At 40.1% G+C, this 24,590-nt stretch overlaps 1 protein-coding gene across 3 annotated transcripts in view; it reads left to right on the plus strand.

Annotated features, from left to right (window-relative positions):
• RSRC1 (arginine and serine rich coiled-coil 1) overlaps positions 1-24,590 on the plus strand; it is a 354,988-nt gene that overhangs the window by 138,856 nt on the left and 191,542 nt on the right. For all 3 annotated transcript variants that reach the window (XM_053309286.1, XM_053309288.1, XM_053309287.1), the window contains one exon: positions 17,409-17,445. In XM_053309286.1, the coding sequence (XP_053165261.1) occupies positions 17,409-17,445 (37 nt within the window). The remainder of the gene's footprint in view (positions 1-17,408; positions 17,446-24,590) is intronic.

Consider the following 24,590-nt stretch of genomic DNA (forward strand, 5'->3'; position numbering starts at 1 on the left):
TACATTCTTAAAATCACAGACTTTAAATCAGCTTGAAATAGCAGAAGATTTAGGGTTGAGTAAAGCATGAGCAAGATATACAATGGATGCACAATTCATGGGATTTTTCATGGTAACACATCTCTCCTTACGTATTTATATTAATATTAGAAGAGAAGTCTTACCTACTACTCTATATTTAGATGTTTATATTTCTGAGTATGAAGTTCATTCCATAGTTATTAGAGACAGAACTTTAGTCTACTACAGACTAGTGATAATACTGTATTCGATACTCTTGTTTGAAAATCAGGTTATCAAGGAATTATAACGGGGAGACCTATATTCTATAACAATAGCCACTGAAGGAGACCATTGTGGGTCGGAACCCGTTTGGCTGGCTTTTAGAATCTAGAAGAAACTCCTTTCAGGAAGTTATTCAGACACTCATTAGATGATGTGTGGCTGTTCTCTTCTGGAATTGATGGTCTATTTATCTCTGGAATATTACTAGTATGTGGACATTTCTGGACTATTTGGGGAATGACAATCTTCTTTAAACAGATGAACTATCTCCTTTTGGAATTTCATCACAATTCTAGTCACAAGATTGGACCTTGGATACAACAAAATAGTATTTGTATGTCATAGGAATCTTGTAGGATTGTATTAATTTGAACTTCATCAGGTTTTTAGTGAATAATGGTATAAATTTTATTTTAAATAGTTTTTACATGACTTATTTTAATTGTGTGTTTATGTGCATGTGTGTATATCTATATTTGGAATTATGAGGATCTTTTATGACAGATGTTGATGCTAGTCAGTGGCCTGAATATTTAATGAAATTGTAAATGAAACAAGCAAGTTTGTCAATAGTGAATAGGTATTGTGCATCACCAATAAAATACTTGAAATGTATTGTTCATTCAGTATAGAAGTATGCAGTTCCTCATATCTCATATGTGAGATTTTAGTATCACAAGTGTGCTGGTTGTCTTCAAGTTAGCATCTCTTTCACTGTTAGTCTTCTAATTTCTGTCTGCACCCTAAAGGAAGGTCTTAACAGTCTTTTCACTAGAGTACTTTGTATTCTGTGGCTCTATCCATCCGCAGAACAGCATTCTTCCAGTGGCTGTTGCTGGTATTTATCTTATGTTTCTTTTTTAGATGGTGAGCCCTTTGGGGACAAGGAGCCCTTCTATTCATATTCATTCATTCTCTCTCTCTCTCTCTCTGGAAACCTTTTTGTTGAAAAGTGGTATATAAATATTACTTGTGTTCAGTCTAGTAAGAGGATTCCTTTGCATATTGGGTTCATCTGGATAGAGATAGTGGACTGGGAAAAACATGTGTGCACATGTTTTTATACACACTCTTCCAAGTAAATTGTGGTAGCAGACATGATTGGATACCTTGATTTCAGTTGCACAATTTTATGTAAGAGGTGTTTTATTGTCCATGGTTGCTGCTGCTTCTTGCCATGATGACCCCTTCCCTAATTTCTCAAGTGCTTGGAACTTGTTTAGCATGGGAAAGACTCGTTGCTTACAGGAACCATAGTTTTAGGTACACACTTCCATATGATCATTTTCCATTCTTTATACTGAGTACCTGTAGAGTTGTGAATTAAAAAGATTGCAATGCTGATTTTTAAGCACCCGTTTTGCATTTTTTGCACAATTAGTATGAGGAGCTGGTAGAGTCCTATCCTGCATCTAAATTAGTTTCCTGCTTCCTAATTTCTTTCTCAAAAAACAGTTCCTCATTAAAGAGGTTTTAACATTACTCTGCTTGAGACAAATCTTGTGAATGGCTTGAGAATTCTAGCAAACTATTGTGCCATTCTTTCTCATTTCAGGAATCTTTTCTCATTCGTAAAACATTCTCAAAGCTTATGTTAGTCCAATCCATTAATTCCCCACAAATACATTATTAATTTTTCTCCAGGTAATTTTTTAAATGAAGGTGAGAAGAGCTTGTTTCTGACTATCCAAATCTACTCTCCCATGGAAACATCTCAACCCTATACACTCCACTCCAAATTGTATTGGTGCACAGGCACACAGCTGTAGTTGTGCAAGTTCAGGGTTATATTGGAAAAAGACAAGTTGCAAGAGCAGGAGCATGTATGTATGGGAAATATGCAAAAATAATGGAAGAATAAGGGGCAAGGTAAAATGAAATTAAATGCAGTGTGGCCACTGTCATGTCAGAAGGCTGTAAATGCTATATAGGCATTGGGTACACAAATGGTGCTTACACACCAACTCACCATGCTTCAGTTTTGTACAGTATCTGACAACCTTGAACCTATGGCAACACTCAATGAGAAACTTATTCCACATAGCTGTATCTTTTCCACTTCATTTTTAAAAAAGCAAAAAAACAAAAAACAAAAACCCACCTCTTGGCAGCAATTTTATTTTTAGATGCTTTTATGAGCTGCATTCTCCAGATCCTTGATGTGATCCCAGTGTATTCACACCACTGGGATACGCACCTGCGCAAGAGACCAATCGGGAAGATTCTAAAGCTTTATGCGGCACTCCAGACTCTGCCCGTGGCGTGCTTGCATCCGTTGATATAGGCGGTTGGAGTGCCACTCTTCCTTTCTGACCGCCTACTAGTGCGTACGCCTCGCAAGGTTCTTGGTTGGGGTTTGCCGCCTCAGCCACACGGATAAGTGAGAGAAAGTTCTTCCATGCATCAGAAGAAACATAGGCAAATGGCCACGATCTCTGTTGCATTTTCAGTGAAGAGAGATACTTGGTAAAGGCTTGGCCAACCTATAAGTGTTGTACAAAATATGTTGGAAGGGAGGAAAAATTGCTGGCTACAGGAACACCAAGACATTTCCCCCCTCAGGAAGGAAAAAAAGCTATTGGGTTAACTATTTACATAATAAATACTGACCAAATAATGCCACCCATTACATCCAGAGCTTCTAGAGCTACATTTTATTAGACATGATAAGCTTGATAGGTTGCCTATGTTGTCCACCAACAGTCTACATTGATAATATTGAAGAAGATGAATGTGTGTGGCTATACATCTGACACAAAAAGTAAAAAAAAAATACAAAAAAGTCACCTGCTAGTGTACATCAGACCTGCACAAATTGTGACCCATCAAACTGAATGCAGGCCATATAACAGACGTGCAGTGGCCTGCCAGGAACTTTAAACCTCTTGTTTCTGCTTCCTACCTGGGACTGCAAAAACAGTAGGTTACTTAAAATCTGGGAGGCCACACAATGTTGCTGGTAAATGTACCTTTGGCTTGGTGGGTCACGAGGTATATGTTATGCTAGCTTCATTGTCTTGCTTGCTGCCAGCAGGATGTAAACTTTTGAGAGTTGATGATATATTAAAACTAGTCTCTAATATAACTCAGATGTAGTCTAAATGGCTATTCCAGTACATCCTGCCTTTTTGTTTGTCTGGTGGGAGGCTGCTTGAATACTGTTGTTGACACTCATTGCTTCTGTCTGTTTGTTCTGCTTGGTCCCAAATGCTCGCACTTAGGTTGTGGTTTCTGGCAGTCTCTACGCTCGATAAATGTCTCTGCATACTTTCATCCAATTGAAAGAAGGCTGATGTTACAGCATGGGATGCCTGTCACTTCGGCCATCCTCAGCAGCAGCTTCAAATGTGGTGGTTCCATCTTAAGGACCTTGTGATTTAGACAGTGGATGTTGCTGCATATAGGAGTCAAGTCTTTTGAGCCTTCAGCCCTTTCAAGTTGCTGCTCCTGGCAGAATGATGCAGGTGGTCCTGGGCAAAGTTGACCTTGGCAGTTGAGCGTGCTTTGTCATGAAGCCATGCTAGTTTAGAAGTAGTTTAGCTACAAGAGTATTTTTCTCAGAGAAGTGAACATTGCCAGCTGGCAGTGTTTGGCCAACTCAGTTTTATTTGTAGGAGTATTTGCTGCCCAAAGTAACCCACAGTTGGTGGAGGTACCAAACATAGACTTGCTTGTGACAGGTACCTATGCTGATATAGGATTTCCCCCCCTTTTGCTCTGTTATTTGGGTGTATGTCACAAGCCATATAACACTGCCGTAAATGGGTTGAAAGTCCCAACTCGATTCGTCATTCATCTCGCCAGTCACACTTACAGCTGCATTTGTCTGAACAGGGAAGCACCATATCAGTGATTAGGTGGTGGTGCACCTGTGATTGTGAAGCTGAGCAGGAGCAGGACTTCTGACCTTTTTTGCATCAGAGTACATGGTTACAGCGGCACATTTAAAAATGTATTGATCATAATGTCTCTGAAAGCATTACATTTTGCCTTCCCTCTTTTATTATAAAAGTTCTAAAGAAGATGGGGAAGTTAGGTTGACATTCATCTTGATCTAATATCTCCTGGCCAAATATTTCTGATCCTCCAGAATTTTAGAAGCCTGACTTCTGGATGTTCATATGATGTTAAATGAAATTTTATTTTGAGATTCAAACAAAATAAGCTGATTCTGGTTGCTTTTCAGCCAATCTGATTCTAGCATATTTGTGTTAAGAATTTGGGCTTGAATATATCAGTCATTAAGATGCATTTAATTACTATTGTTATCTTTTATTGTTCTATTAAAGATCTGTTTTTCTCATTGTATCAAGTATCATAAAATGTATCAAGTATCATAAAATGATGATGAAACTCAAATAAATCAGTGATGCAATCTGTGTTGTGATAAAGTTCGACTACTATTATGTCGAAGCTGAAGGGCAGGATTTCTGAACTGTTAACGTCATGCTTGTTCAAAGTTTATTTCATGGGTGACACAATCTCCGTGAAGTATCGGTTTTGTGCTGTGACCCTCTTTAAAAATATATATTATAAAAGGATAAGATGATGCTCTTCACTGGACTAGATTTCTAATGTAAAGTAATTTCCACTAACTACTGGTCTATTTAGTTGTTTGTTTTTAACCTGGAGTCACAAGCAGATTACTCCTTGCACTCTTTAGTTGTCAGGTGTGTCCTACTGTTCTTCCTGGATAGGGCTTTAAGAAGTTTTTTTATATATATATATATTTATATATATATATATAAAATTTTCTAAGGCGTACCATGGCTAATCCTGTATGTAGCAGCTCTCATGAGAGTTTGTGAGGAGGAGCAGGAGCGTGGCTTAGGTGAGGGTGTGGAGGTCTCTGGGGATAGAAGGCTGCAGCTTGGCCAATAGGCACCAGCAGTGCCGCAGCCGTGACCAAGAGGGGTGAGGAGAATGGAAGCAACCGGATGGAGGAGGAGCAGCAGGAGTGCGGCTCAGGTGAGGATGGAGAGATCTCTGAGGTGAGTGGGGCTATGGCACGGGGTGAAGGGAGCAATCAAATACTAGCGCTCAGATGCTTTGCGCAGGTTATGCCAGTAGTTATTATAGCATGTTTTGATTGATTGATTGATTGATTAAGTGCCGTCAAGTTGGTGTTGACTCTTAGCGTCTACATAAATAGATTCTCTCCAGGATGAGTTGTCTTCAACTTGGCCTTTAGGGCTCTCAGTGGTTCATTCATTGCTGTTGTGATCGAGCCCATCCACCTTGCTGCTGGTTGTCCTCTTCTTCTCTTGCCTTTAACTTTTCACAGCATTGTGGACTTCTCAAGGGAGCTGGGTCTTCACATAATGTGTCCAAAGTATGATAGTTTGAACCTGGTCATTTGTGCCTCAAGTGCAAATTTTGGATTGATTTGTTCTAGGATCCATTTGTTTGTTTTCCTGGCTGTCTATGGTATCCTCAAAGATCTTCTCCAGCACCAAAGTTCAAAAGCGTCAATGCTTTTTCTATCTTTCTTCTTCAAAGTCCAGCTTTCACATCCATAGTGTCACATATACATATACATGTATCCATAGTGTCACAGAAAAAACCCATGGTCCAAACAATTCTAATCTTTGTAGATATAAATGCCATGCCACGTCATGGCATCAACATATCCTTTCCAAGGCCTTCATTGCAACCCTACCAAGTGCTAGTCTGTGGTATATTTCTTTACTGCTGGATCCTTTAGTGTTGATGGTCGATTCTGAAAGACAGAAGCTATCCACCACTTCAATGACTTGATTGTCATTTCTGAGGCTGGTTGTTGTACCCTTTGTCATTAGTTTGGTCGTCTTTACATTTAGTTGTAGTCCCATTTTTTCACTGTGCTCCTTGACTTTCATTACTAGAGCTTGCAGACCATCCGCATTCTCAGCTATCAGAGTGGTGTCATCGGCGAAATGCGGGTTATTGATATTTCTTCCTCCAACTTTAAAACCATGCTCATCTTCTTACAATCCAGCTTCTTTCAGCATATAGATTGAATAAAGGAGGAGAGAGTGTATAGCCTTGTCTTACTCCTTTGCCGATCTGGAACCAGTCTGTTTCACAATGTTCCATCCGGACTGTGGCTTCCTGTCCTGTGTATAGGTTTCTCATGAGAACAATAAGATGTTCAGGGCCGCCCATTTTCCTAAGGATATTCCACAACATGGTTGATGCAATCGAAGGCTTTTCTGTAGTCAATGAAGCACATATTGACTTCTTTTTGGTATTCTTTGGCCTTCTCAATTATCCAGAGTGCATCAGCAATGATGTCTCTTGTTCCTCGGCCTTTTCTGAAACCAGCTTGAACATCCGGCATTTCCCTTTCCACGTAGGGCTCTAATCTGCGTTGGATGATCCTGAGCATTATTTTGCTCGCTTGTGAAATTAAGGATATTGTGCGATAGTTTGCGCAATCTGTTAAGTTTCCTTTCTTTAGTATGGGTATGTAGACTTCCAATCTGTTGGCCACTGTGTTGTTTTCCAAATTTGTTGACATAGTTTGGTTAGGGTCCTGACTGATTCTTCTTCTGTTGCCTGCCATATTGCTATAGCTATTCCATCAATTCCTGTAGGCTTCCGACTTGGTAATGACTGGAGTGCTGATCTAACTTCATCTTCCCATACTAGAGGTTCTTGCAAGTAGGGAATATCTTCTAGAGTATCTTGGATGTTGACATCCCTGCTGTACAGATTTTCAGTATACATCTCTGTTTGATCTTCTCTGAATCAGTTACTATCTGTCCTTTGGCATCCCTTAACGTACGAATTTGAGGTTGGAACCTCGCTCTGAGTTCAGAGATCTTTTGGAAAACTTGCCTTGTTTTTTCATGTCTATTTCCATCCTCAAGGTCTTTACAGATGTCATTGTAGTACTGCTCCTTGTCTCTTCTAACAGCTTTCTGAAATTCACTATTCAGTTCCTTCTTGAGGTCTTTATCTTTCTTGACTTTGGCTTCTCTCCTCTTCTGGGCAATTTCCACCGTTCGTTATGACATCCATTTTGCTTTCTTCTGTTTCTTGTCGTTGGCAGTCTCTTTTCACATTTGTCCTTAACAACTTCTTTGATTTCATTCCACAGTTCCTCTGGTTCCCTGTCAGTTAGGTTCAGAACTTAAAAGTGAATCCTGATGTTCTCCTTGAAAATGGTGGGTACATTCTCAAGATCATATCGTGGGGGCTGGATAGCTTTGTTTTTCCGCTTTAGCTTGACTTTGAACTTGCACATGAGCAGTTCGTAATCGGTTCCACAGTTGGCCCCTGGCCATGTCTTTGCTATTATAACTGAGCTATTCCACCTCATTGCACCAATAATGTAATCAATTTGATTTCTGTGTAGTCCATCTGGTGCTGTCCATGTGTATAGGCGCCACTTTGGTTGTTTGAAGAATGTGTTAGCAATGAAGAGATAGTTGACTTGGCAGAAACTAATAAGTTGTTCTCCTGCTTCATTTCTGTTTCCTAGTCTATATAGGTCAACTGTATTTTCCTCCTTACCATTTCCAACTCTGGCATTCCAGTCTCCAACCACCAGCATCACATCTTGCTTGAATGTTCTGTCAATTTCAGAGTGAACTTGAGCATAAAACTCATCAACTTCCTCTTCTTGTGCATCAGTCGTTGGGGCATAGACTTGAAGAACTGTCATGTTAAAGGGTTGTCCACGAAATCTAACTGATATTAGTTGGCCACTGACCACATTGTACCCAAGTACTGTCATTGCTGTATCCTTTCCGACTATGAAAGCAACACTTTTCCTTTTTTGGTTTTCGTGTCCTGAGTAGTAAATGGTATGGCTTTCTGACTGAAAGTGTCCCATTCTAGTCCATTTTAATTCACTGATGCCCAAGATGTCAATCTGTAGTTGATTCATTTCATCTTTCACTGTGTCGAGCTTTCCCATATTCATGCTTCTTACGTTCCATGTTCCCATTGTAATTCTGTCTTTGCAGCTTCGGATTTTCTTTTTCCTCACGGCAACATCAGCTACTAGACGTCCAAAAGGCTTTAGTCTTACTGCATCATAAATGCCATCGGTACTCTGAGAGATCCTCAGCTCTTCTTCAGTAGCATGTTGAGTACCCTCTGACCTGAGGGGCCCATCATCCGGCACTACATTGACAGTCATTCCATTTTGTCTATCCATGTGGTTTTCTTGGTAAAATACAGGAAATACCATTGCCTCCTCCCGCGCAGTATGAAATGATGTCTTTGTTGTGGTCACAGTGGTCAAGTGATTGTCTGCCTCCAGCACCTTCCTGTATCACTACTGCCCAATATAGGTGCCTGTTTGCTTTAGCTGGGCAGCTGGGATGGCCTTTGCACTTTGGGTGACCCTACTGGGAGTATACCTCTCAGAGTATTTCACTCATCCCTCCCAGGTACACCCCCCCCACCATGATGAGGCAGCATAGCAAGACTTGGTGGCGGGGTTTGCTTAATGCTTTATCATTGTTGTTAACTATTCTATCTTTGCATTTCAGGACAGCTGCCTTCCAGTGTTACTTTTTTCAGTAAAGCACGCTGATTTATCTAGCACTTCTTTGGTTAGTGCTCTGACCTGCCTATAGTGACTGCAGATTAAATAAGATGATTTAAATTGAACTCTGACCTGTGCTCTATCCAGTTTTGCTAGTGATTATTTCCTAAATAAGAAAGATAATGTTTGCAGATGTATTTAGATTTGTATAAAGCGCCCCCCCCCCGCTTTCCATTAATAACAGCTTTAACTTTGTTCTAGGGACCATCATTAAATATTAGCTATGACTTTGTTTTATGAGATTTCATATGTTTGAAGATGAATGGGGTGGATATGCAAAAGGCTAACTTAAAGTCGTGACTTTAGTATGTTAGCATATTGTGACAAATTCCTTTTGTTCAAAGTTTTAGCAGAAAGCATTTCTTAGCAACCATAAAGCTTACATATTCATATTTCTTTAACAGCAACTGCATTTCTAGCCTTAATTTTCCCTGAGCCATCCTTACTACTTTTCACTTTAGTAACTGATTCACTCTCCTATTTATGCTTCCACCCAACTAGTTTCTTCAAAACTATGTTAGGATAAACGCTAAACCAGCTAGGATACCAGCTGAAAGTAACATCTAGGGGGGGAAATAACTATCAGCCTTCATTTTTCAGTTTGATACTGAAAATCATAATAATTTATATGCTCTCAAATACTAACATTTTCTTAATTTCATGGTAAGAAAGTCATTAGATCTGGTATATTAAAGCAGGAAGCTTTCCTGCTAAACAGATTCAGCCTGGTGGTTGCTAGAAAACATCCTAGCTCAAAGTCCATACACACTTTTATACATCACGTCCCCTAATGAAAACAAGCGTGTTCTATAACTCTGTCTTCAGACCCGGCACACTAAGGTGTCATGGACCAGTAGTCAGCCACCCTATCCTCAGAGATTTTCTAAGGACAAAAAGGATGGAGAAGACTGGGTGCAGGAACTATGTCCTCAAAGAAAACATAATGAGAAAACAGGTACCATATCTGTGAAACAACCAGTAATCCAAAGACCCTCTATATATGAAATAACATCCCTCTTGTCATTGTCCTAATATTTTTGTCCATATCCTATTGAAATCTTAAATTGTGAGAATGAGATTTTGAGAGTCCTCGACAACTAATTAGTCATCACTGATAATCACTAGTGGTTAATGTCTGCATTTATTCTTTCTTTGTATTAATATTATACACATATACATCATTATTTATTTATGACCACAGTGAGGAGAATTAAGCCCCCTGCTTGGTTGCGATTTATGTACAAATTATTTTTATAATCTCTAGTGTCTGAACTGGGTTTCCTAATCATAACTGATTATACATTGGGGTACTTTTGCAGTCCTTTACTCATACAAACCAGGTTATAGCTTCCACAAAGCTGTTTAATTTTTTTCTGAGCTTTTTCTATCTCACATACATATATGAATGTTAATAGCTATTTATTTATTTGATTTCTATACCACCCGTCCAAAAATGGCTCAGGCAGTTTACACAGAGAAATAACAAATAAGATGGATCCCTCTACAAAAAGGGCTCACAGTCTAAAAAGAAACATAAGATATACACCAGCAACAGTCACTGGAGGTACTGTGCTGGGGGTGGATAGGGCCATTTACTTTCGCCTCGCTAAATAGAGAGAATCACCACGTTAAAAGGTGCTTCTTTGCCAAGTTAGCAGGAGTTGATTTTGAAATACGTATTGGGCCAAACTGTATATTGTGTTGTGCACATACTAGGTCCTTTCATGCTTGTTCCTCCTTCTTTAAATAGCAGCCATGGGGTGACCAATGGTAGCTTGCCTCCTGGGGCAAATAGCAGCTTTTAGGGGCTAGTTCAGATCAGGATAATGATGGGGGAAGGAGTCAGAGCCCTCTTCCCCCATGCCAGATCTTAATCTAAACATGGCTTCTTTTGGGGGGTTGAGGAAACATGTGAAGGTTAACAGTGCGCTTAACACAATAGTTCACAATAGCTGAGTCAAACACTTGCCTCTTTATATTTCACATGGATTTGTGTAAGTGTTATGACTTTGGATCTGGGATCCTGCTGCATTTGAGGGGCAAAATATACTTTTCAAGTGATGAGGCAGGGTGGAAGACACTGTTTCAGTCCCTAAGTGACCCCATGCTGCTAGAACTCCTCACGCCGGGGAACTGGGGGAACCAGTTCCCAGTACCCCCACCATGGGTAAGTCCTTCTTTTGTGCTCTGAGGAGTCACTTGAGAGCCCACTTTTCCAAGTTGTGACCCTCCATGTCTCTGTAAACTACAGAGCCTTCCTCAGAGAAGGGGTGGGGCACATCCACTCTACCTGGGTGGCAACCATATAAGCCAACAGTCTCCAAGCATCTGCTGGAGCAACATACATGTTGTTGTTGTTGTTGTTTGTTGTTAAAACTTTTATACCACCCTTCCAAAAAGGCTCAGGGCGGTTTACATTAAAATACCATTTAAATCAGTTAATAATTAAAACAAAAATTATAAAGCATAAAACAATGATTAACAATTAAAAACATCATAAAACAACAATTAACTAATCAATGTTGCCTTGTTATGTCCAGCTCTCTTGCTTGGAGCTGTCCAGTATGCTGATTCTTTTGTCTACTCTGCTTCCCTTGGAGTTGTCCAAGGCATGTGTCCTTCCAGGAAGCTCTGCCAACATCCAGACTCCTGCCCCAGTAGAGACCCCAACTCGACTATGGACCCCAGCCTGAAACAGGGTAGAGAGTTCTTTCTGTTGGAAAGGAATGAAGAGAAAAACACAAATATAGAATAATTGTGAAACAAAATGAAAAATAAATTATGCTTCTATCAAGTATTTAAATCTATATCCTAACAAAACAAATGGAATGCTTCCTTTCGTTTTAATAGTATTGCATCACAACCATTGTATTTTGGTTAATAGTTTGACACACGAGTCTAGGTATTGCTATTTGTAAAGTCTGTATTTTTACACAAGCTACATATTGATATTTATATAAATTAATGTTGGCAAGTCTTTCTTCTACTGTCCTATTTTAAAGTAATTATAATCTATTCACATTCATAACTCTATTGTTCTTCCTGCTCAGTTACTTAGCCTGAATTGTAATCACTTTTAGTGCTTTCTGGTATTAAAAAGGATAATTTGTTACATAGAAGTCTCACCATAGTTCATGCCTCAAAAAGCACTTCAAACTGTTTTGACAATAGTTGGCTGATTTTTTTAAAAAAATAATAGGTTAGTTTAACAGCACAGCACTAATTGTATAATTATTTCAAGGATTAGCATTGAGATCCAAAGAGCTGCTTAGGTTCACACAGGGAGAGTGTGATAGCCCAGTACACGTTTTGACTTTTTGTCTTTGAGCAGCAGACTGGTTTTGACCCCTGCCACGTCACAACTGGTTTTGAAAGTAAGCTCTGTTTAAAAAGCAGTTTGCTATGTTGCATGCACGGTTACTGCTATATATAAATATAAATGTAAATGTAAATATCTGGCCATTGTGGGCAAGTATCATTCATGTATATATCTTAGCTAGATTTACTGGATGCTACTGCATGTCATGTGGGTTAAATCTTGTGGTTATCAGAATAGTTACTTTGCAGGTGACAGGTGTCACAATGTTTATTTAGGACAACTTCAGCCATGCCTCAGTTAGTCCCATAATGTTTGCCTTATGTATGTTCAGCTACAGCACTTCCTGCTTTAGAACGTTGTGTTACACCAATATTACTCTCTGCGCTCCTTCAACTACAAATTGGATGAACAGACAGTGACACTTTTTCAATATTATTACATTAAACCAAGTGGATTTTGATTGATAACCTAATATCCAACTAATGCAAAACATCAATCATGGCAAGTATATTAATTATTTAATATTGCAGTCTAATTCAGAAATCGATGTGCTGCATGAGGGGAAGGGAAACTCACTGTTCCCAGAAGACTTAAGACAGGGAATGATTAAAAAAAGACCTGCTATACTCTCGTGTGTTAGCTCAATACTAATCTTTATTCATTTGCCAATAATCTCTTCCCATTTTCCACTTCAGTACCATTTTATCAGTTCTGAGATCTATAATTGAATTAAGTCTGCTTTCAGCACAGAGCAAAAAGAGTTGCACAAATATTGATGAAGTCATGACAGGGACAGCGCAGGAGACAGACCACTAAAGAGGACAGATTTGATACCATTAGCTGGAAGCTCCCTGTATCAGTGACCGGGGTCCTGCTTCCTAGCAATTAAGTTCATTAGGACCTTTGGCACCGCACAGTATAAATACAGGAGTTGAATTCTATTTTAATAATGCATGATGTGGTATAGTAAATTTTGATTATTATAGTAAGTTGTTTGATGGGTCTTAACTCTTTCTTTGATGGAGTTTAAAATTTAAAGTTGAGAAGTACAAATATTTGCTTCAGATTTTATTCTTTCTGAGTTGTTTCGGTGAAACCCCCTCCAATAAGTATTGTTTTAAGTTATTTGTATGCAATCTTCTAGAATGTGGGGTGGTTTTACTTTGTTTTTGCATGAATTTTTGAATAGGCTCAGCTTTTTAATGCGACTCAAAATATGCCCTGGTGGCAAATTATGCCTATACATTTGTCCAACCACAGTTCCTCATCCCTCTGGTCAAGAGAGTCGTCACATAGAAATTTCCCCTTTTCATACCCCTTATCCAGTCCTGACCTTTTGATCACATCCAAAGTCTGCCCCTTGATGCTTCTACATGTCAGCTGAGGAGTCATCTGATGCTCCTATAAATTGGCTGACCAGCTGCTGAGTCACCTAATATTCCTCTAGTTACTCATATGGTTGCTCATCACACAATGCTACAACTGTATCCCAGATGCCTGCCCTATTCTTTAAATCTGGGGGAACCTGCAGGAATAATCCCATGCCACTGTTTCCAGGAGGCAAAACAGGCTGCAATTCTGAGATGGTTGTGTGCTTTGTTTGTTTCTGTCTCAGGCCAGGAAAGAATCTCTAGTTGGAGACTCTAGCACAGGAGGGTGGGGATTGGAAGGAACCTACCCAAGCAATGATGGTGAGCAAGTCAACCTGAAAAACGATTTGCAAGATTGTATTTGCATAATATAGTACCCAGTAGAAAGGGAAAGGTTGTACCATCGAGTCAGTGACCACAGAGCCCTGTGGTTGTCTTTGGTAGAATACAGGAGGAGTTTACCATTGCCTCCTCCCATGGAGTATGAGATGATGCCTTTCAGCACCTTCCTATATCACTGCTGCCCAATATAGGAGTTTCCCATAGTCTGGGAAACACACCCCCAGTACAGACTTGATAATGACTTAAAATAGATTTACATGTTGATCAGTCACAATGAGCTGCCATAGCTGAGCGACTAAGAGTGTGAGCTGTTCTTGTGTTTCAGCTTGCTTGTTTCCTAAGTGGGTATCTTAGGGAAAGGCGGATATCAGCTTGCACTGGAATTGGGAGTAGTATATTGCCAGGTTTCTTAAATATTTTTAGAAGAACTGTATGAAACTTTGTGTGAGATAGGGCAATATAATCCCCCTGCCGGCCACTTTGAGGACAAGCAGCCTGGTTTCTCAATGGTGGCAAGCAGGACATAGACGTTGCAGCTTACCTTGTATTATCTGACTTACATGTTGGGTTCATTTGTGGGACAGATTGTCAGTAAATTTCCAAAGGGAAAGGTCTGGGATATCAAGTCTGGATGTTACACTGACATCCCCAAACCTGGAAGGCGTTCTCCCTAATCTCAGGCATAGGAGAGATTCTCATTACTCAATGGTGAGAGGTACTTTCTCCAAATTTACTATATAGAGCCATGGCACTGAAAATTGGTTCCATTAGTGATCTCTGGTGGGCCCTGGCTCAAAGTAAACCTTTATTTTTGCCATATGGTTGTAATAATTCATTACTTCAGTTTTAAGGGAGGGAAGTGACATTAAAAAATATGTTCTGTTTTTATTCATGGTTTTCAATAGGAAAAAATACAAGGTACAATAGAGAAACAAAGTGGTGGGTTATCAACCAAACACAATTATAATACAATTTTAAAAATAGTCACCATTATTAAAGGACTGATATATGATAATATTGTTTCAATCTTAATTCTTTCTCATCAGAGGAGTTTAGAAATGTAACCAATGGAAACAAAATGTCATAAAGTGACTGGCTTCATTTTGGTTCAAATTTTCTCATACTTTGAAAGCGAGTTCCAACAGTACTACCAACTTACATGTTTTGTTAATCCAGTACCTGAAGGTTGGCGAAGAGAAAGTGGCTTATCTTTTGAGAGGCTGAATTATTGTTTTTTAAAAGACTGAGTACAACCAGAAGCAAGAGTTTCCTGACACTTTGAAAACTTTTTGGCGCAGTTACTCGACTGGAGATTAATTTCTGCATAATTTTAGGATATGCAAATTTGTACAAATATAATTGGAATATTCTTCTAAAGAAGGCAAAAACAAAGAACACCTCTCTTTTTTTCTAGAAGATGCATGTATGTGGCATAGGCATCAGAAGGCATTTATTCACATGTAAGACAGACAAAGTTTCTTCTAAGAAGTCATATGCTGGCAGTGATTTTCTAAGTGCTATAAAAAGAACAAGCTTTTTTTAAAAAAAAAGTCTGTGTCCCTATTAGTTAGGGACCTTTTAATAGATTAAATTAATTGATTGCAGTCCTACTTGTTTTCATTTTTGGTAACCGGTTTAGTATGTGTTCCCCTAAAAATCAATCTAAGAACTTAAACCATTTGCTACAACTTAGTTTCTAAATAATAAGTACTGGGCCTCAGATTTTGTCTGGAAGTCATGAGCATAACCCTGGAAGCTATTCCCTCTTATTCATGGGTGTGTAGAAAAGAGCTAATGATGGACATGATACCAAACTCTTCCGGGTAGTGAAATCCAAAACGGATTGTGAGCAGCTCCAAAAGGATCTCTCCAAACTGGGGGAGTGGGCGACAAAATGGAAAATGCGGTTCAATATTAGCAAGTGTAAAGTGATGCACATTGGGACAAAAAAACCCCAACTTCAAGTATATGCTGATGGGATCTGAGCTGTCGGTGACGGACCAGGAAAGGGATCTTGGGGTTGTGGTTGACAGCTCGTTGAAAGTGTCTATTCAATGTGCGGCAGCTGTGAAAAAGGCAAATTCCATGCTAGGGATCATTAGGAAGGGGATTGAAAATAAAACGGCTAACATTATAATGCCCTTATACAAAACTATGGTGCGACCACACTTGGAGTACTGCGTACAGTTCTGGTCACCACATCTTAAAAAGGACATTGTTGAACTGGAGAAGGTACAGAAGAGGGCAACCAAGATGATCAGGGGCCTAGAGCACCTTTCTTACGAGGCAAGACTACAACACCTGGGGCTTTTTAGTTTAGAAAAAAGACGACTGCGTGGAGACATGATAGAGGTCTATAAAATCATGCATGGCGTGGAGAAAGTGGAGAGAGATTCTTTTCCCTCTCACACAACACTAGAACCAGGGGTCACTCCATGAAATTGATTGCCAGGAGGTCTAGGACCAACAAACGGAAGTACTTTTTCACACAACGCGTAATCCACTTGTGGAACTCTCTGCCACAGGATGTGGTGACAGCCAACAACCTGGATGGCTTTAAGAGGGGTTTGGATGACTTCATGGAGCAGAGGTCTATCAATGGCTACTAGTCAGAGGGCTGTGGGCCACCTCCAGCCTCAAGGGTGTGCCTCTGAGTACCAGTTGCAGGGGAGCAATGGCAGGAGAGAGGGCATGCCCTCAACTCCTGCCTGTGGCTTCCAGCGGCATCTGGTGGGCCACTGTGCGAAACAGGATGCTGGACTTGATGGGCTTTGAGCCTGATCCAGCAGGGCTGTTCTTATGTTCTTATCCTCATTAACAAAGTATGAGTGTTATGTGAGAATCACTGGTGCTTTTGTTGAGTTTCTAGACTAATGAAGCACTGGCGCTCGTGTGAGTGGGTGGTGGTGAATTCAGTGACCCTTCATCTGCCCCTGGAAGTCCTCTGTGCCCCGTGAAATTATGTTCCTGAGGGCTGCACAACTCCAGGGACATATTTTTGAGTGCACAGACTTCTGCGGGAAACAGAGAGAGTTGAAATCACACACACACACACACACACACACACACACACACACACACACACACGCAAGTGCTGTGTTAGCCAAACCTATCAGCACTGGTGCTTCTCACATAGAACTCATGCTTTGTTAGGATGTCAGCCAATGTTTCTTAGTGGAGTGACAATTGAACTTTGCCCATGTTTTAATACCTTATTTTCTTTAATAAATGCTATGCAGGTAGTATGGGGAAGGGAAAAGGGTTTAAACATTTTAGCTCCACCAACTCAGAAAGTCACCGGCTGCCACTAGTAGTGCATACACTTAGGTTTTGCTGATTTCTTTTTTTAAATTGAGCCTGTATGGGTCATTTACCCATTTATGACCAAGTTACCTTTTCTTTTACTTTTAATAATCTAGGTGCAAATAGTCAAAAGATGAGGAGGGGAATCAGGAGACTGTATGACTTTTTGTTTTTAAACTTCCAAGTGAAACATAAATAATTCTAGACAAAGGTTTAGCAACTGTTTAGAACTTTTGTTCTTCTGTTACAGGGATGCTGGAAACATCAAAGCTGGATTAGAACATCTGGTAAGTACTAATTTTCTCTTGAATATTTGTATCATCTTTGATATCTGCATTCCAAATGAACACTTTTGAATGAGCTTTGAATACCTTGAATTGAGAAAGTCAACCATTTCCCAGAGGGTCAGCTTACTGTTATTATGTGAAGGCACTTACATTTTCATTTATCTTATGTTTCAAGGGATTTTAATTTTTTAAATTACTTTTTTTGATGTAGAGATGAAATAAAATGGGCTATAATCCTTGGATTGATGATTGCCTTAATTATAAACAAAATGTTGTTTGGTGTTGGATTTTTGGCATATTCTGATCTGAAAACACAAACTTGGGTTTTAAAACGCACATCCAAATATTGCATGCATGAATATGGTATTTCAGTAATTTAAAGTCTCTGAAAGTAGTATACAGCTTTGTTTTTGCATTACCTTTATATTATGAATTAGTTCTCATAAAAAGTGCATTTGCTTTTATGATATAGAATATTTTGAATGCAAAGTATTTGTTTTAAGTAAGCATATTGAAATTGCAAGTGAAAAGAAGGTATGCTTAGTATTGCATAAAGCACCACAAACTTGATATCAATGGAGCATAGCATGTTTACAGTAATTATGGGAACATAAAGCTATTGAATAAAGAACTACTTGGTCCAAGGAACTGTAGGTGAAGGTCTGTTTATGCAGAAGATACCTGCCTATTTCCACTTGTTCTCTCCCCCGCCCCCCGGTTGCCCCTTGTGACCATTGAAATGCTGTTTGTGAGGACTCGAACTTTCCAGAATAATCCAGAGTATGATTCAGGGCTGCACTGTTTGTGTGCAGATAGTATAAATGGAAATCTGATCCTCTCCCCGCCCACCCCCGAATGAGCGAAAGTGCCTTCTGCTTAGGGCTTTTTGGATCCAAGCCATTTCATTTAAGACATAGGTTGCTTTTTGTGAAAATAAAGGACTCAAACTCTTTCTAGTGTACATTGAGTGTAAATGCTTCTTTGAAATGTGTAAGCAGATTATAGTGAAACTAGCTGGCCCAGGAACAGAGGAGATCTGATCTTGTGGTAGCAAGCATGACTAGTCCCCTTAGCTAAGCAGGGTCCACCCTGGCTGCATATGAAAGGGAGACTAGAAGTGTGAGCAATATAAGATATTACCCTCAATGGATGGAGCCGCTCTGGGAAGAACAGAAGGTCCCAAGTTTCCTCCCTGGCATTTCCAAGATAGGGGTGAGAGAGATTCCTGCCTGCAATCTTGAAGAAGCTGCTGTGAGTCTGTGTAGATAATACTGAGCTAGATAGACTAATGGTCTGACTCAGTATATGACAGCTTCCTATGTTCCTATATGCACCTCAAGTTCTTCCTATTCCCAGGCGTCCTGGGCACCGCTGCTTGCTCACAAACTCTCGTGAGAGCTTCCAGACATGGGATTAGCGATGGGCATGTCTAAGAGGGGTAAAAAAAAATATTATATATGTAGCCGTAAAATATAGTTTTTTGTTATCCCTACTAAATATGAACTGCCTTTTCCTAGCTGCTTTTACGCATAAACTTTTGACCTTGAGTTTTGGTTAAAATGTGTATTGAGCATGTATTGACTGAGTCTGTGAACACACCCAAGCAGTTGTGCGACTGCTTCTTTTTGTCCCAGAATCGCAGTCATTCAGTGTAGCTGACATTTATTGTTGATCAGCTCTTAGAACCTTTTATGTATTTTTATTTAATTTACTTAAAATAGTTATCTTGCTTTGTTTTTCCTGCTGTTCTATTCCCCACACTCCCTCACTCTCCTGTTTAAATTCGAACGTCACAGAGATAACTCTCCGTAGTCAGTGAGACTGCAGAGAGGAGGGGGATCTGGCTGTGTGAATCATGGCTGGAGTTGAGGGAGGAGCTTCCTCCTTCAACTCCAGATGAAGGGAATGTGGCCTGCGGTTCTGAATTCAGACACAACACAGGCTGCATCTAACCTCAGGTTGCGGGGACAAAACTCGCTGCAACCCAAGGGTTCAAATTGGAGTTAAAATAACAGAATCTCAGGCTGGTCGCTGTGTGGAACTGGAGTTGCATGCATTCACATCTAACTCTGCCTCCTGAAATTCCAGTTCCACGTTATTCCCTCCCCCCATAAGTCTTGCAAAATTGCATTCCGATTCACGGACACTTGTGCTCTCTTCTCTTCTAGTAATTTTCTTTGGAGCAGGCGATTCTTTTTCTATCATGCAGTTAATAGAGGGTGGTAATATGACATATTTTTGGTTATTTTGGACCTGTTGGAATGTTAAGGAACCCATCTGTTCCCTAGTTGGTTGTAAATAAACTTGGTTTCTGTAACCGCCACTGCCACCACCATACAGGACACTGGGAAACTTTAAGAGGCCACTGTGGTTCCATTTGGCTATTTGAGGAAGATGGTCCTGATGCAGGTGTTGACTTGTGGAGAGTTGATTTTCTGTTGTGAGCACTTTGTGGGGAACAACTGGTAAGGATGATTTCAGGCTGTCATTTCTTAAGTGGTCAAAGGTACATAGTCAAGTCTTTGGCAATATTATGTCAGCACTGTGCTGTACAGATTAAGAATAAAGCATTAAGAATGAAAAGTTAAGATTTACAGGTAAACTTTAATGGCACTGCTACGAATATCAATATACCACATTATAGCATTATACCATATTACTGACATACAATATTAGAGTTAGATGTTCCTAGTTAGTTCTTTGAGTTGTAATAATGAATGGCAGAAGCTGTGGAATGCAAATAGTGTAAATTATTCCAGCCTGATCTTCTGTACTGTTGAAGTATTACGTATCACTTTTCTTAATGGAAAGGATGATCTCTTTTGAGCCTCTCTGAGTCTGACATTTCAGAACAATGACCTGCTTGTCCTTGTGGTCAAGAAAAAAGTCTGACCATTTAAAGTGTTGAGTTGCAGAATGTCATTAATAGCTTGTTAGCTCATCAGTGGTTTGTGTATAGTTACTGCCTGTCAGCAATGTAGACATTCCCCTTGTAACATGTTAATCAATAACCACCAACAGGAGCTGCTAAAAACTCTGCCTAAGCTAGGTAGCATGTTTCATGTGTCTGCTAGTAAAATCAGTTTCATTAGCTGCAGAACAGTTAGGACTTTTTAGTCCATCTACTTGTAGCAAAATAAACACTTACACCACACTTCATATGTGAGTGTACATGTATATGTGTCTATACTAGGGCTATGCAATATCTGTTCCAGAATTCCAGAAATGGTTGATATGGGTCATTCAGGAGAAAATTCCGATCTGGAATAGGAAAGCCTATTATTCGATATAGTCCGGGGATTTCTGGAGCATTCCAGAATGGCAGAATAAATACAAATGGCGGTAGAAATACAAAACAGTCTCTCTCTCCCCCGCCAATCATAGCTGGGGTGGGGGGGGGAGCCATCTTTTGCCATCTATCTGCTTGCCCACCCATGCATTTTTCTTTATTTCACTGATTATTTTACTTAGAAATTGAAAACCCATGTGGCAGATTCTCAGGTGTTAGGTCATTTCCCCTGCAATTCTCGGATGTGAGTACAATTTCCAGGTTACTTAAAAAAAATTTTTAAAAGCATTGAAGGTTGGACTCACTTGTAATGAAATACAGAGTCCTGCCGTCCTTGCTTATTTGTGTACCAACTTCCAAAGCTCTCTGTTAATCCCCCCCCCCGTCCTTTGGGGCCATTCTTGCCACCACCACCCCCATCGAATTTCTGGGAGGAAATCACATACCAAATCCGAGATCAGAATTCTGAAGGGTCCAAAGGACCTGAAACAATTATATTTGGTTTCAGGTCAATTTGGATTTGGATCTGATCTGGTATTTGCTATTGTGCACAGCCCTAGTCTATACCTGTATATGTGTAGGAAAATATAGCATTGAATGACTATAGATAGAAGACAGTGTAGAACAATTCAGAATTCAATTTTAGTTTTTTAAAAAGAAGCAATGTATTGAATATTTGTATTAAAGCCTAAAACTTATTTTCCATCTAAAATTATTCCTTTGTAACACAACATTTCTCTTCACTCTACCAGTATAGTAGAGTCATGGGTCTTAAAGAATTTCTCATCAGTTATTTATTTATTGGATTGGATTGGATTGAATTGGATTGGATTTGTATATCGCCCTTCCAAAATGGCTCAGGGCGGTTTACAATTAAAACAAACCACTAAAACAGTAAAGAGCTAAAACAAATTAAAAAACAATACAACAATTAACAATTTAAAAACATTTTAAAACAACAGTTAAACAATTACAGTGATTAAAATCCCCAAATTGGGTTTTTAATTTTAAAATAAACCAGTTATTAAAAACCCCAAAATTTAGGAAGCTGAGAAAGCTTGGGTGAAAAGATGTGCTTTTTTTTAATTGCCAGAGATGGGGAGGATTGTATCTCAGCAGGGAGCGCATTCCACAATCTCGGGGCAGCGACCGAGCAGGCCTGTCTCTGTGTAGCCACCAAACGAGTTGGCGGTAACTGGAGACTGACCTCCTCAGATGACCTCAATGGGCGGTGGGGCTCATAATGAAGAAGACGCTCTCTTAGGTACCCAGGGCCTAAGCCATTTAGGGCCTTGTAAGTTATAACTAGCACTTTGTATTTTGCCCGGAAACCTATTGGCAGCCAGTGTAACTCCTTCAGTAAAGGAGTAACATGGTCTCTCTGAGATGACCCAGAGACCAACCTGGCTGCCGCGTTCTTAACCAACTGAAGTTTCCAGACTTACGTACAAAGGCAGCCCCATGTAGAGCGCATTACAAAAGTCCAGTCTGGAGGTTACCAACAGATGTACCACAGTTTTGAGGTCATTGATCTCAAGAAACAGGCGCAGCTGGCGTATCAGCCGAAGCGGATAGAAAGCCGCCCTGGCCACCGCCTCAACTTGAGAAACCAGGGAGAGGTGTGAATCCAGAAGTATTCCCAGACTGCGAACCTGTTCCTTTTGGGGACATCTAGAACAGGCAAATCAAAATCGTCTCTAGAGTTCTGAACCTGCACAATAAGTACCTCCGTCTTATCTGGATTCAGCTTCAGTTTATTCTCCTTCATCCAGCCCATTACTGCTTCCAGGCAGGCATTTAGGGAGGATATGCCAGCTCCTGAAGACGTTGACATGGAGAAGTAGATCTGGGTGTCATCAGCGTACTGGTAACACCCAGCTCCAAATCCCCTGATGATCTCTCCCAGTGGTTTCATGTAGATGTTAAAAAGCATTGGAGAAAGTTCGGAGCCTTGAGGGACACCATACTTAAGCTCAGATTTTGAAGAGCAAGAGTCTCCAATCGACACCATCTGGAATCTATCTGAGAGGTAGGAGCAGAACCACTGTAAAACAGTGCTCCCATCTCCAACCCCCTCAGACGTTCCAGAAGGATACTATGGTTGATAGTATCGAAAGCTGCCGAGAGGTCCAAAAGGATCAACAGAGTCACACTTCCTCTGTCAATTGCCAATTGGAGATCATCCATCAGGCCGACCAAAGCAGTCTCCACCCCATAGCCCGCCCAAAAAACAGTTTGAAATGCGTCTAGATAATCAGTTTCCTCCAAGACCACCTGGAGCTGAGAGGCCACCACCCTCTCAGTTCCACCACCTTGCCCAGTGATGGGAGGTTGGAAACAGGCCTATAATTGTTCAACTCTGAGGGATCTAATGCAGGCTTCTTTAGAAGAGGTCTAATGATTGTCTCCTTAAGACAAGGAGGCATCCTGTCCTCCCTCACAGAAGCATTTATGATTTCTACCAGGCTGTTTACAACAACCTCCCTGCTAGATCGAACAAGCCATGTTGGACAAAGGTCAAGAGAACAAGTGGTAGGCCTCACCGCTTCAAGCAGCTTGTCTACATCCTCAGGAGTCAGAAACTGAAACCGATCCAGTCGAATCACATAAGAGGAGTTGTTGGGCCCTTCCAGTTCAGACATAAAATTAATTGTGGAGTCTCCATCTAGGTCTGCCCGAATCCGAGAGATTTTATCTGCGAAAAACTCTTTAAACACATCACAGCAGGTAACTGATGACTCCAAATTCTGGTTCAAGGGAGTGGGGGCAGATACTAATCCCCTCACAACCCTGAACAACTCCGCTGGACATGAACTCACAGAGGCAATACTGGCAGAAAAGAACCGCCTCTTTGCCGCACATATTGCCTGAGCATAGATCTTTAGATGTGCTCTATGTTGCAATCTGTCAGATTCGAGTCGAGTCTTTCTTCACTTGCGCTCCAGTTTCCTACCTTGCCATTTCAGCCCCCGTAGATCTTCCGTATACCAAGGGGCCAAATTTGAAGTGGGTTGGAGGGGATGCTTGGGAGCAATCATGTTTACTGCCCTGGTGAGCATGTTGTTCCATTTCTCAACCAGGACATCAAAAGGATCACCAGCAAAGCTAACATTAAGTTCCTCCAAGGCTTCTTGGAATCTTAGTGGATCCAATAACCTCTTTGGGTGGACCATTCTAATGGGCCCCTCCAGTTGACTCAGGACTTGATAAATCTCAGGTACAAGGGAGTCATGGAGCCTAGAAATTTTACTGTGGTGCCTAAACTAGAATATTTAGAGAGAGACTTATTTAATAACATCTTTATTTGTCCCAGGCAGCCCTGCTTCTGTTCATAACTGGCACTCCACTTGAAAAGGATACTCATTTCATATGGAAAAAAAAAAGAATTTTATTATAACTGGTGGAGTGACAACTTACTATTTGACTTTTTAAATATGTACTCCCATGAAGACTTTCTGATTCCATGGCACACCCCAATTGGAAAAGATTTTATTTGAGAACAGTATTTCATTTCATTGTGGGGAATGTGACTTAGCACTTTATGAAGAATTTCTCCTTTTGAAGATGGATTTGAAGAGCTTCATCTGTTACTTTACTTGAGAAGGACATATTCATATGGATCTCTATTTTGCTTATTCAGGTTTATAAGAATTTTCATCGCAATGTTGTTTCAATGCTATTAAATGTTTATATTATATTTTGTTTGAGCTGTGTTGGGCATTTTAATATTTCTTTGAGGATTCTTTGTTTTGTTTGATCCTAGATCCAAAGAAAATTTGTCAAGGCCTGAGTGGACTCATAAAATTGGTCATGGGGCTTTGCATTTTGATTTTAGGTGTTCAGCAAAACACTTTGA

This window comes from Hemicordylus capensis, chromosome 3 (genome assembly GCF_027244095.1).
Source record: "Hemicordylus capensis ecotype Gifberg chromosome 3, rHemCap1.1.pri, whole genome shotgun sequence".
NCBI lineage: Eukaryota > Metazoa > Chordata > Lepidosauria > Squamata > Cordylidae > Hemicordylus > Hemicordylus capensis.